Below are 14,638 nucleotides of genomic sequence, written 5' to 3' on the forward strand. Positions count from 1 at the left end.
GTTCTCCCCCTCCTATGGTCCGGTGCGTCCTATAGAGTGAAAAATACGGTATATATTGTACCAAGATATGGTTCATCTTCAAGAACAGATCAAATACATGCCAAAGTATGAAAGAGGAGAAAAAATATGAAACTGCTTACATACTGTCAACTAATATCCAGATTCAAGAAAGACTGTATGGCAAACATTTAAATCAGTGAAAAGATAGAATCTGACTCCATCATAACAGAGTTCTACCTTCTGGGTAAAATTTATAAACTATTACTCAAATATGACACCAAGCCCGAACAAGCAAAACCTTATATGACAAAATGGATGCAAAAATTTTAAGAGCAGTTCACAGTAGAACAGTGAGAACAATTATGAATAAAGGAATAAAATTTACTGCAAATTAAGCCCTAAAACAAAATTGGTACAGTGGAACCTCGGGCTGCAGACATAACCCGTGACTGAGGCACGTCCGCAACCCACAGCGTTCGCATCCTGAAGCGCCACGTCTGCACAGGCACTGGTGCAATTTGGCGCTTCTGCGCATATGAAAGACCCAGTTTTCTGAGTGCATGTTCTGGAAGTTGGGCAATAGGGGCAGTACAGGATTCCTTTTGGTGTGCCGACCTCCCTGCTGCACCAAGGATTCCCTGTCTGAGCTGCTTCAGGTCATCGCGGATGTTCTCCTGGAGACACCTAGTTTGGTAGTCCTGGGGGATTTTAACATCCATGCCAACATGACCTTACAAGGGGCTGCTTGGGACTTCGTGGAAAGCATGGCCTCCATGGGGCTGTCCCTGAATAAGTTTGGCCCAACTCATAGTCACGGACATGCCTTAGACCTAGTGTTCACCTCTAGTGACATGGGTGATATGACACTAGGTAAAAGTGAAACAAAAGAAGTGCCATGGTCAGATTACTTCCTGGTGCAACTGGACTTCTCCGTGACCCTTCTCCTCTGCAGGGAGGTGGGACCAATTCGGATGGTCCACCCCTGCCACTTAATGGATCCAAATGGTTTCCAGAGAGTGGTAGGGGATGCTTTATCCCATGTTGATGGCCTTTCAGCTGATTCCCTGGTGGCCCGCTGGAATGTGGAGTTGACCAGGGCTATCGACTGTCTGGCTCCGAAGTGCCCTCTCCCGGGCATGGAGCCCGGACAGCCCCGTGGTTTTCTTCGGAGCTGAGGGCGATGAAACAATCGCTGAGACGGCTAGAGTGCCGGTGGCAGAAAACTCATTCTGAATTGGACCGGACACAGGTTAGAGCTCAATGTCGAGCCTACCAAGTGGCGATAGCAATGGCGAAGAAGACTTTCTTCACCATCTCTATAGCATCTACAGAAAATAGTAGCAGGAGACTCTTTCAGGTGGTTTGCAATTTAATGGAACCACCTTTACCACCGGGGCCTTGTAAAGACCCCAAGATCTCCTGCAACGATTTTGCAAAGTTTTTTGCAGATAAAATCACTCATATTCGGAAGGAGCTAGACACCACCGTGGGAGCAGGGCCGGGGCGGGAGAGTGCTAGAGCCCTGTCTGGTCAAGTTGCATGGAATCAATTTCAATCCGTTACCCCGAGGATGTGGACAGGCTGCTTGGACGCGTGAAACCAACCACCTGTCTCCTTGATCCTTGCCCATCCTGGCTTATAAAAGCTAGCCGGGAAGGGCTGGGCGATGGGCTCTGTGGGGTGGTGAATGCTCCCCTCTGTGAGGGAACATTCCCAGATCCGCTGAAAGAGGCGGTCATTAAACCGCTTCTTAAAAAACCATCTTTAGACCCGGCCAGTATGGCCAACTATCGCCCAGCCTCAAATCTTCCATTCTTGGGCAAGGTGATTGAGCAGGTGGTTGCTGAACAACTCCAGGCACGCCTGGAAGAAGCGGACCATTTGGATCCCTTCCAATTGGGATTCAGGTCTCCTCATGGGACTGAAACTGCCTTGGTCGCGACAATCGATCATAACATCCTTCTGGACCGTCTAGAGGAGCTGGGAGCTGAGGGCACTGTTATACAGTGGTTCTGCTCCTTCCTCCTGGGCGGTGTCCAGAAAGTTGTGGTGGGGGATGAGTGTTCAGACTTACTTGTGGGGTGCCTCGGGGTTCCGTCCTCTCCTCCATGCTTTTTAACATCTACAGGAAGCTGCTGGGAGAGATCATCAGGGGGTTTGGGCTTGGTGTCCATCAATATGCGGATGATACCCAACTCTACCTCTCTTTCAACTCAGAACCAGTGAAGGTGGTGAAGGTCCTGTGTGAGTGCTTGGAGGCGGTTGGAGGATGGATGGCAGCTAGTGGATTGAGGTTGAATCCTGACAATAATGAAGATCTGTTCTTGGGGGACAGGGGGTGGGCTGGTGTGAAGGACTCCCTGGTCCAGAATGGGGTAACTGTGCCCCTGAAGGGCCAGGTGCACAGCCTGGGAGTCATTTTGGACTCACAGCTGTCCATGGAGGCACAGGTCAATTCTGTATCCAGGGCAGCTGTCTACCAGCTCCATCTGGTACACAGGCTGAGACCCTACCTGCCCGGAGACTGCCTCACTAGAGTGGTGCATGCTCTTGTTATCTTCCGCTTGGACTACTGCAATGTCCTCTACGTGGGGCTACCTTTGAAGGTGACCCAGAAACTACAACTAATCCAGAACGCAGCAGCTAGTCTGGTGACTGGGAGTGGCCACCAAGACCATATAACACATGTCCTGAAAGACTTACATTGGCTCCCAGTACATTTCTGAGCACAATTCAAAGTGTTGGTGCTGACCTTTAAAGCCCTAAACGGCCTCGGCCCAGTATACCTGAAGGAGCATCTCCACGCCCATCATTCTGCCCAGACACTGATGTCCAGCACCAAGGGCCTTCTGGCGGTTCCCTCACTGTGAGAAGCAAAGTCACAAGGAACCAGGCAGAGGCCTTCTTGGTTGTGGCGCCCGCCCTGTGGAATGTCCTCCCATTAGATGTCAAAGAGATAAACAACTACCTGACATTTAGAAGACATCTGACGGCAGCCCTGTTTAGGGACGTTTTTAATGTGTGACTTTTAAATGTATTTTTATTTCATTTTTTGGGAAGCCACCCAGAGTGGCTGGGGAAACCCAGCCAGATGGGCAGGGTACAAATATATTTGTAGTAGTAGTAGTAGTAGTAGTAGTAGTAGTAGTAGTAGTACTTTGTAGGATTTGATAATCTTTATAGGTCTTTTAAATTTCTAATCATAGAATCATAGAATCCTAGAGTTGGAAGAGACCACAAGGGCCATCGAGTCCAACCCCCTGCCAAGCAGGAAACACCATCAGAGCACTCCTGACATATGGCTGTCAAGCCTCTGCTTAAAGACCTCCAAAGTAGGAGACTCCACCACACTCCTTGGCAGCAAATTCCACTGTCAAACAGCTCTTACTGTCAGGAAGTTCTTCCTAATGTTTAGGTGGAATCTTCTTTCTTGTAGTTTGGATCCATTGCTCCGTGTCCGCTTCTCTGGAGCAGCAGAAAACAACCTTTCTCCCTCCTCTATGTGACATCCTTTTATATATTTGAACATGGCTATCATATCACCCCTTAACCTCCTCTTCTCCAGGCTAAACATGCCCAGCTCCCTTAGCCGTTCCTCATAAGGCATCGTTTCCAGGCCTTTGACCATTTTGATTGCCCTCCTCTGGACACGTTCCAGTTTGTCAGTGTCCTTCTTGAACTGTGGTGCCCAGAACTGGACACAGTACTCCAGGTGAGGTCTGACCAGAGCAGAATACAGTGGCACTATTACTTCCCTTGATCTAGATGCTATACTCCTATTGATGAGGCCCAGAATTGCATTGGCTTTTTTAGCTGCCGCGTCACACTGTTGGCTCATGTCAAGTTTGTGGTCAACCAAAACTCCTAGATCCTTTTCACATGTACTGCTCTCAAGCCAGGTGTCCCCCATCTTGTATTTGTGCCTCTCATTTTTTTTGCCCAAGTGCAATACTTTACATTTCTCCCTGTTAAAATTCATCTTGTTTGTTTTTGCCCAGTTCTCTAATCTGTCAAGGTCGTTTTGAAGTGTGATCCTGTCCTCTGGGGTGTTAGCCACCCCTCCCAGTTTGGTGTCATCTGCAAATTTGATCAGGATGCCCTTGAGTCCATCATCCAAGTCGTTGATAAAGATGTTGAATAAGACCGGGCCCAAGACAGAACCCTGTGGCACCCCACTAGTCACTCTTCTCCAGGATGAAGAGGAACCATTGATGAGCACTCTTTGGGTTCGGTCAGTCATCCAGTTACAAATCCACTGAGTGGTAGCATAGTCAAGACCACATTTTACCAGTTTCTTTACAAGAATATCATGGGGCACCTTGTCAAATGCCTTGCTGAAATCAAGGTAGGCTACATCTATCTATCTATCTATCTATCTATCTATCTATCTATCTATCTATCTATCTATCTATCCCCTCCCCCGTTTCCCTTTCTGTACTTCCTTATCCTTATAAAATTGAATATATATATATATTTAAAATTTACGGCTCCACAGTTCTCTGGGTCGCCCCATATTACCCAACCACCTATGCTGCTCATGGCCAGATCACTTTGGGGCACTGCCATGCTGTAAAAAGATTCTCATGAAGCACAGATCCCCATAGATCCTTTGGTTTTTTTATGTTTGGTCACCCTGAAATCACTATCAAATCACACATTATGTATATGACCACAGAACGAACCACAAAAACCACAGAGCACAGCCAAGGAACAAACACTATATTAAATACTTTGATCCTCATGGATCGGCATGATTGTTAAATGGACTCCACCAAATTATATTGTAAGATCACACCAATGTCCATGGAATGACTGAAATACAAACGCTATCTGAAATGGTTCTGCATTAGCAAGAACATTGAAATAAAATGACATTCATATTCATAGCTTCCACTGTGAAGAACTGCACCTGGAAATTTTTGACACTGCTAAACCTCAAGAATGTCCAAGGCAGAGATTGTGATGATCTTACCTGTGAATGTAAATTATCAAACCAACTAGATGGAGACCACCAAAGTAACCATGAAAAACAATCACCTGTCTTGAGTCAATTCAGCTACAAATGGTTTTGGGACAAAAGTTGGTTGCTTTGCAGGGGTAGTAATTATAAATGGAGGTTTAACTGCAAGTTTTTTTGAGAACAGATTTTGTCAGTGCAAACTTTGAAATAGGGGGTTTCCAACGTGGTGCCCATGGGAATCATGTTGCCTGCTGACAGCTTTCCTGGAGTCCACCACGTGTTTTTAGAAAATGAACAGGATTAGTGGTGAATTGTGCCCAGCATGACTTCAGATTGTTCATAGTACATTTGATTGACTACAGGGGCATATGAAGGGGCAGCGGGGTGATGGTGCCCCAGGGTGCCATGCTGGGGGGAGAGTGACAGTAAGGTCGCTGTACTGGCTGCCGCTCTTGCGGCAACTGTACAGGCAGCCCCTCTCGCAGCGACCGTATGGGCCATACGGGCAGCTGCTCTCACGGTGACTGTACAGGCTGCTGCTCGCGTAGCGTCCGTACAGGCAGCTCCTCTCACGGCGGCCGTACAGGCTGTATGGGCAACCGCTCTCCTGGCGACCATACAGGCAGCCATGCATGCACAGTCCGTACAGGACATCATCCAGGACTTGTTACCATATTATAGCTGCCACAAAATCTATCGGCATGCCACCAGAACCAGGGAAGCCTTGCCAGTTGCAGCTCACACAGTTGAAGTGAAATAAAAGACAGAAGAGTAGATCGGGAAGAAAGTTCCCCAGACTGCAGGAAAAGATAACAGTAGCTCTAGCAGCTGATTCAGTGCAGGCTGCTGAGGGGTTTGACTCCTTAAGATCACCAACTGACTATGAGACACCTGGAAAGCACTCAGCCTCAGATGACCTCCACGCCAAAAGGTGGGAAAGAGGATTTGACAGTGACCAATATTGATTATTTTGATAGCAGCCCCATATTCTCAACGCAAAGTGAGAAGTGTTTGGACAAATCACTGATTTGTACATCAGTTCCCCCATGGCACAACTGTACCTTCCCCACACTCAGTCTACAAACCATGGGACTTGGGTTCAGTTGGCAACATCTGTGTGTATGACTATGACATAAACACACTGAAAGGATCAAACTGGATAAATGATCGCATAATAGATGCCTTTCTTGCCTCCAGGGTGATCATGGCCAAAGAGCTAGGTCACAATGGAACAATTTTCCCACTTACCGTACTTGCCACTTCATGCAGATATGTCAAAGATTGCCAGTGCAAGCTCTGAAGAACTGTTTGAGATTTGGAGTGCTAAAGAAAGATGTTTTGATTATTCCAGTAAATGACAGAGAAGTCCACTGGAAACTGATAGTAATCATTTTTAAAAGGAAGACCATGCTCTATCTAGATTCCAAACATGGATTGAACCACTCTGTGATTGATGCAATAACATCCTTCTTAGCATGTCTGTATGAGATGGATTCAAAATATCCCTATAGTTTTGCAGCTGATCATTTTTTGCACCAACTGATATACCCAGGCAAGGTACCGTAATTCCAGTGACTACGGTCCTTTCACATGTACCATTGCCCATCTGATTGCTTCTGCTGCCCAATTACAGTTCATACAAAAGGATATGGCTGCCATTAGACCCTGGATTGCAAAAGAAATAATACAGTACTGTGGGAAAACCTATTTTGAAGGACAAGACAAATATTTTCAAGTGGAAATTGATGCTGTTCCTCCCAAGAAGAGACAAATCTTGAACGAGAGTTACATTACTGTGTCTCGATCATGCCCAGAGGGATGGAAGGATACACTAGCCTATTGCTCAGCTATCCTTGTTTGAAGGCTGCTGGTCACTATGTTTCTTGAAGGAAGGGTGCAGGAGGCCCAGTGGTGACCTAACTATGGCTTCCTGTGAAGGAAACTGCAAGGACTGGTACCACTGCTTTCGCATAGGCATTGATTCAAAAGATCTTCCAGAGGTTTTTGTGTGTCCAGACTGTCAATCCACTGTGGCCAAATAGATTTTGAAACTGCGAACTGTCATATTCCACAGGTTGGTATAATACAGCAAAATCCAAACATATAGTTTTCATCATCATGGCAGGGATGGTCCTTTTCCATAGAATTCTTATTTATGGAGTTAGTTTTTATATCCTGCTTTTCTCTACTTGAAGGAGTCTCAAAGTGGCTAAAAATCTCCTTTCCCTTCCACCCCCACAACAGACACCTTGTGAGGTAGGTGGGGCTGAGAGAGTTCAGAGAGAAGTGTGACTGGCCCAAGGTCACCCAGCAGCTGCAGGTGGAGGAGCGGGGAAGCGAACCCAGCTCACCAGATTAGAGTCCACCGCTCTTAACTACTACACCACAGAAACGTATCTCTTAAAACTCTGGAGCAAGCTGTTCAGTTCAGCCTCATAGTGATACTGATTTGTGGAGGGAAGGTTGGTGATGAGCAAGATCTGTTCCCATTTCCCAACACAGAGACCACAGAGCAGTTTCTTTTGGGGGCTGAACCTGCAGAGTGTTTCTGTTCAGAATTTCCGTGGCAGAAATTGGCTAAGTGCCTTTATAAACATTCAGCTTCTCAAATCGAACCCCATCATGAAACTTTCAGGTGTAGCTGTTGGAGGTGGAGGGCAGAGAAGGTGCTAGTCCTTACCTCCCTCCTCCCAGCCTATCATTGCCCAGTGGGCTGAATTTCAGGGCTTTTGCATGTAAAGGGCAAGCTTGTTCTTTACTTGTTTAGACTCTTTAAACTTGGAAACAGATATTTGGCTCCATGACCAAAATGACCAAAAGGGTCAGCTTCTAGAAGACTGGAAAGATCATGATTGTACTTCCCCTACCCTCAGCCCTAACTCCGTTGAGTATTTTTTGTTATGAGACTGAGTGTTTGGGGCTGATGCTGTAGCATTCTTGTCTGGGGGCTTGATGGAAAAACAGAAAAGTGACCCTCACCTAACTCTCCAATGCCCTTCAACAAGAATGCTGTAGGAAATATTGCTAAGCCCAAAGGGAGGCAAGAATTTGCTTCAGCTCACCTTGTTAATGGCAGAGCAAAAGCTATGCGTGTGTCATTCTCAATCAGTCTACTTTCAGGACTGATTTTAGAACCCTCTTATATCAGGCCACATGGTCACTGGAGGTGGCCCCATCATGCAAACATGACTATCCACACAGGGACCATCTATTTTTGTTTTTCCCCCTGATACTGGATTTTAAGTTACAGTTACATCTTTTAAAACAGCTGTCAGTATATCACACTGTATTCCACTTGCCTTCCAAAGGAACACGTGGCTCTCCCCACATAGCGGGTTAGGTTGAGACTGCTGATCCAAAGTAATCAGTAATTTTTACAGTAATTACAATCCTGCTTTCCCTTGTACCAGCTTACCTTGACTTCAGTAAGGCCTTTGAAAAGGTCCCCCATGATATTATTGCAAAACAACTAGTAAAATGTGGGCTAGACAAAGCTACTGTTAGGTGGATTTGTAATTGGTTGATGGGCTGAACCCAAAGAGTGCTCATCAGTGGCTCACCTTCATCCTGGAAAAAAAATGACTATTGGGGATCCACAAGGTTCTGTCCTGGGCCTGGTGCTATTCACTATTTTTATAAATGATTTGGATGATGGAATAGAGGGTGTGCTAATCAAATTTGCAAATGACTGCAAACTGGGAGGGGTTGCTAATACACCAGAGGACAGGGTCAGAATTCAAAATGACCTGAATAGCCTAGAGAGCTGGGCCAAAACCAACAATATGGAGTTCAATAGGGAGAAATGTAAGGTACTGCACCTGGATAGAAAAAATGAAATGCACAGGTGGGGGACACTTGGCTTGACAACAGTACCTGTGAAAGGGATCTGGGAGTCTTAGTCGACCACAAGCTGAATATGAGTCAACAGTGTGATGTGGCAGCTAAGAATGCCAATGCAATTCTGGGCTGCATCAATAGGAGTATAGTGTCTAGATCAAGTGAAGGAATGCTACCACACTATTCTGGTTGGTTGGTCAGACCACACCTGAAATACTGTGTCCAGTTGAAGAAGGATATTGTCAAGTTGGAGCATGTCCAGAGGAGGGTGACCAAAATGTAAAAGGTCTGGAATTCAAGCCCTATGAGGAGAGACTTAGGGAGCTGGATTTGTTTAATCTAGAGAAGAGAAGATTAAGGAGTGACATGATAGCCATGTTTAAATATTTGAAGGGATGTCATGTTGAAGAGGGAGCAAGCTTGTTTTCTGCTGTTCTAGAGACTAGGATGCAGAATAATGGATTCAAACTATGGGAAAAGAGATTCCACCTGGGCGTGGTAATCCAGTCAGGGAAAAAGGGAGGCATACTATGTTTAGGGCACCGTTTCCAGCCCCTTCCCCTTTTCGGGGTGAGCATAGTGGATCCTAAAAAGGGCTGCTCAGTCATGGATACAGCTGCTGAGCTGCTCAACGGCCTCATTCCTTGAGTCAGAACGACTGACCGCCCATGTGTCGGTTCATGACTAGGGGCTTCACATTCCTGCCCCCGTAGCCATTTAGTGATGGCCATGGGGGGAGGGTTTGGGGAGGTTGGGTTTGGTTTTTGGAAGACGCCTGTGCGTGAATTTGTTTTATGTGTGTAGATTAGTGCACGCTGACCAACGCACAGTCTTCACAGTAGGGCTCTGTTCTGATGGCATGAGTAGTCATGACAAACTGGTGGATCCTATCTGCTGCAGCCTTCATCCGCCTTCAGAGCCGTTGTAACACACTGCTTGTTATCACCCGCCTGTTCTGCCGTTGAGGACTTCTTGGATCATTCTTTGTCTAACTCCTTCCCTGTCATGTACTAAGCTTGGATCCTAGAACAATAGGCAGGTAGGATCCTAGAATGCAAGAACTGATTGGCTTGCAGGAAAAGACCATTCAGGCTCCAGGAGGGAAGCAGAATCAGCTAGTCAGACGGGACTCATTGTGTAAATAATGTATATAAAAGCCTGAGGTTTGGGGGGAAATTCAATCACTGTTTTACAAGCTGCAATAAAGAGCATGAAATCACTACAGGACTCTGAGCATATTTAATTTTCTTTGACCTTACCACCTTGGGTGACCCTGCTGGGAGTACGAGATTCCCAATGGCTTCACTCACAAGGGTCATAGGAATGTGCAAGCCCACTCACCATGACAAGTGAGAGAACTGAGATAGATTGCACTGAGCCCTGGCTCTCATTAGACAAAGCGTTCCACCAAAAAGGCTCTGGCTCTGGTTGAGGACAGCTGGATATGTTTTGGGCCAGGAACCACCAGTAGGTTGCTGTTAGATGAGCGTCACACTCATGGGGGGTGTATTGGAAGATAATTCCCACAGATAAGAAAGGTCACAGACTGTTTAGGGCTTTAAAGATTAGCACCAAAACATTGAACCTGATTCGATACTCCACCTGGAGCCAATCCAGCTGATGAACAACCAACTGAATGTGGGCTCTCCACAAAGTCCAAGTAAGAACTCATGCATCTGCATTTTAGACCATTTGGAGTTTCTGGAGCAGTCTCAAGGGTAGCCCTGCATATCTCTCTCTCTCTCTCTCTCTCTCTCTCTCTCTCTCTCTCTCTCTCTCTCTCTCTCTCTATCAAATTTATACCCTGCACTCCCCGGCTCAGGTGTACAGCAAGTTAAAGTAGTCTAGTCTGCAGGTGACTACTGCATGGATCACCATGGCTAGGTTGGAAAGGGACAGGTACGGTACCGATCTCCTAACCTGATATAGATTCAAAAATTCCAGTTTGGCTACATTTGTGACCAATGCCTCCATAGAGACAGAAGCATCCAGGATCACACCAGGACTCCTGATGGCAGCTACAGGTGACTATTGCGCCCCATGAAGACCTGGGAGCTGGCAAACCAAACAGAAATTATTCTGGCCCAGCCATTGGACGCCCATCCTTAAAGGATAGAGATTCAGCCGACTCCGTTTCCTCCATCCCAGCACACCCACCTAAAAATTGGCCAATATATCCAGGGTAGCATCTGGCCAGGGCCATGAAGCAGTAGATCCATGATGTTTGTGGTCAGATCTGTGGTTATGTACAAGATATGTGAATAAAGGGTGAATTTGGGATTCCCCAATGCAAAAAGGGTGATGATCCATGAGGATCTGTGCTTCAAAACCATGTTTTTGAGCCATGGAGTGGCCAGGAAGCCATGGATCCGTGATTTTTGTGGTGCAGGCTGTGCCCCTGGCCATGATGTGTGATTTGATGGTGAGTTTGGGCTGATCTAGTGCAAAAAGCGTGAGGATCCATGAGGATCCGTGCTTCAAAACCACCTTTTTTGGTCCACAATATGGCCAGGAAGCCGTGGATCTGAGTTTTTTGTTGTGCAGGCTGTGCCCCTGGACATGATGTGTGATTTGACAGTGAGTTTGGGTTGGCCCAAACCAAAAAGTGTGATGATCCATGAGGATCCGTACTTCAAAACCATGTTTTTGGGCCACGGTATGGCCAGGAAGCCGTGGATCCGTGATTTTTGTGGTGGATGTTGTGCCCCTGGCCATGATGTTTGATCTGATGGTGACTTTGGGCTGATCTAGTGCAAAAATAATGATGATCCATGTGGATCCGTGCTTCGAAACCATGTTTTTGGTCCATGGTGTTGCCAGATAACCGGGAATCCGTGATTTTTATTGTGTAGGCTGTGCCCCTGACTATGATATGTGATTTGACGGTGAGTTTGGGTTGGCCCAATGAAAAAAGCGTTAGGATCCATGGCGTTGCCAGATAACCGTGGATCCTAGTCTATTGTGGTGCAGACTGTACCCCTGGACATGATGTGTGATTTGATGGTGAGTTTGGGGTAGCCCAATGCAAAAAGCGTGGGATCCATGAGGATCCGTGCTTGAAAACCACGTTTTTGGGCCATGGAGTGGCCAGGAAGCCGTGGATCCGTGATTTTTGTGGTGCAGGCTGTGCCCCTGGAAATCATGTGTGATTTGACGGTGACTTTGGGTTGGCCCAGTGCAAAAAGGGTGAGGATCCATGAGGATCCGTGCTTGAAAACCACGTTTTTGGGACATGGAGTGGCCAGGAAGCCGTGGATCCGTGATTTTTGTGGTGTAAGCTGTGCCCCTGGGAATGATGTGTGATTTGAAGGTGAGTTTGGGGTAGCCCAATGCAAAAAGCGTGGGATCCATGAGGATCCGTGCTTGAAAACCACGTTTTTGGGCCATGGAGTGGCCAGGAAGCCGTGGATCCGTGATTTTTGTGGGGCAGGCTGTGCCTCCGGACATCATGTGTGATTTGACGGTGAGTTTGGGGAAGCCCAATGCAAAAAGCGTGAGGATCCATGAGGATCCGTGCTTCAAAACCACGTTTTTGGGCCACGGAGTGGCCAGGAAGCCATGGATCCGAGTTTTTTGTGGTGCAGGTTGTGCCCCTGGGAATGATGTGTGATTTGACGGTGAGTTTGGAGTGGCCCAATGCAAAAAGTGTGAAGATCCATGAGGATCCGTGGTTCGGAACCACGTTTTTGGGCCACGGTTTCGCCAGGAAGTCGTGGATCCGTGATTTTTGTGGTGGATGCTGTGCTGCTGGTCATGATGTTTGATCTGATGGTGACTTTGGGCTGATCTAGTGCAAAAATAATGAGGATTCATGAGGATCCGTGCTTCGGAACCACGTTTTTGGGCCAGGGCGTGGATCCGAGTTTTTTGTGGTGCAGGCTGTGCCCCTGACTATGATATGTGATTTGACGGTGAGTTTGGGTTGGGCCGATGCAAAAAGCGTGAGGATCCATGAAGATCCGTGCTTCAAAACCACGTTTTTGGGCCACGGTTTCGCCAGGAAGCTGTGGATCCGTGATTTTTGTGGTGGATGCTGTGCCCATGGCCATGATCTTTGATCTGATGGTGACTTTGGGCTGATCTAGTGGAAAAATCATGAGGATCCATGAGGATCCGTGTTTTTTAACCATGTTTTTGCGCCCCTGCGCCCCCCCGAAACAGTGGATGCGTGATTTTTTTGATGCTTTCTACAGAGTAAGACATGGTCTACAGCAGTGTTTCCCAACCACTGTTCCGCGGCACACTAGTGTGCCGCGAGATGTTGCCTGGTGTGCCGCGAGATGTTGCCTGCGAGCTCGGCGGGCAGCGCCTCCGTCTGCAGCGCCCGCCCCTGCCAAAGCTCACCCAGCCAAGCCGCGCTCTCCTTCCTGCCTCGCTTTGCTGCCTCCTCCCCCCCCACCCCCAAAGCTTGGAGGTTCCCCGGCAAGGGGGAGGGAAAAAATTGAAACTTACACTTTCGTGCGTCCCTCCCGGCGTGACGCTGCGCGCTGACGTCACAGGGCTGTAATGGTGGTGTGCCTCGAGATTTTTTTCATCAAACAAGTGTGCCTTTGCCCAAAAAAGGTTGGGAAACACTGGTCTACAGTATCATGGTGGTTTTATTTAATTTGAATGAAAAAATCATATGAATTCACAAGGATCCGTGCAGATCCGCCTTTTACCTTTTTCCGTTTTTTTCCAGCGGCCGCCGAAGAACCTCTCCGTGCCGCTTTCTGGTGGCTCCGCGTGGAAGAGCAGCAACAGCCCCTCCGGCTGCTTGGAGAGCGCCGACTTCCAGTACCTGCTCTTCCCCGTGGTCTACAGCCTGGTCTTCGCCCTGGGCCTGGTGGGGAACCTCTTCATCCTGGGCTACTTCTTCCGCACCCAGTCCGCCACGGAGCCCGCCAACGTCTTCCTGGTGAACCTGGCCGCCATCGACCTGCTCTTCGTGCTCACGCTGCCCTTCCGCATCGCCTACCACGCGCTGCGCAACGACTGGGTCTTCGGCGAAGCGCTGTGCAAGGTCACCGGCTGCCTCTTCTTCGCCAACCTGTACGGCAGCTCCCTCTTCCTGGCCTGCATCTGCCTGGAGCGCTACGTGGCCGTGGTGCACCCGCTGCGCCACCTCCGGCTCCGGCAGCTGCGCTACCGGGTGGCGGCCGCCGTCGGGGTGTGGGCGGTGCTAGTCGCCGCCGTCCTGTACCTGGCGCTCCACGGCCCGCTGACCAGCCGCTTCCCCGACGGCCGCACCGCTTGCCTGGAGAACTTCTCCTCGAGCTCCTGGCGGGGGCGCATCTCCTCCGTCAGCCTCTTCGCCGCTGCCGTGGGCTTCCTGCTGCCGCTCTTCCTCATCGGCATCTGCTACCCGCTCATTGCCTGGCGGCTGCTGGCCACTCCGGGGATGCAGCCCGGCTCACGAGCGGTGCGGCGCAAGGCGCTGCGCACGGTGCTGGTGGTGCTGGGCGTCTTCCTGGTCTGCTTCGCGCCGTATCACCTGGTGCAAGTGGTGCACACCTTGGGTCGCGCCGGCGTGCTGGGCGGCTGCCCGCTCATTCGCGCCACCTACGTGGCCCGCCGGCTCACCATGGCCCTCACCAGCCTCAACGCCTGCCTCGACCCGCTCGTCTACTACTTCGCCGCCGAGCGCTTTGCCTGGCAGCCCGGCTGGTGGAAATGCTGCTGCTGCTGCCGCCGCCGGCTAGAAACCGCCCAGCCGTCCCTGCTGAGACTTCGCGGGCTTGTGGCCAGTAAGCAGGGATCCTCCTCGTGGGGAGAAAGCTGCGCTCCCGGGACGGCGCAGTGAGCTCTCCAGCAGATCGCTGGTCGTCGGAGGTGCGCGCGCCTGCCTCCTCGGGCATTCTG

At 48.9% G+C, this 14,638-nt stretch overlaps 2 protein-coding genes across 2 annotated transcripts in view; one reads left to right on the forward strand and one right to left on the reverse strand.

The window, feature by feature from the left end:
- Positions 1-14,638, reverse strand: part of GPN1 (GPN-loop GTPase 1) — a gene marked incomplete at its 5' end in the record, with an annotated part of 108,944 nt that overhangs the window by 49,135 nt on the left and 45,171 nt on the right. The window lies entirely within an intron of this gene.
- On the forward strand, positions 12,246-14,624 carry LOC308583321 (lysophosphatidic acid receptor 6-like; the record flags this gene model as incomplete). Its single annotated transcript, XM_081187133.1, has 2 exons — positions 12,246-12,260; positions 13,479-14,624. 2 exons carry the CDS (start codon positions 12,246-12,248, stop codon positions 14,577-14,579), a joined length of 1,116 nt encoding a protein of 371 aa, XP_081043259.1. The 3' UTR covers positions 14,580-14,624.

This window comes from Podarcis bocagei (genome assembly GCF_964188305.1).
Source record: "Podarcis bocagei genome assembly, chromosome: 3".
Lineage (NCBI taxonomy): Eukaryota > Metazoa > Chordata > Lepidosauria > Squamata > Lacertidae > Podarcis > Podarcis bocagei.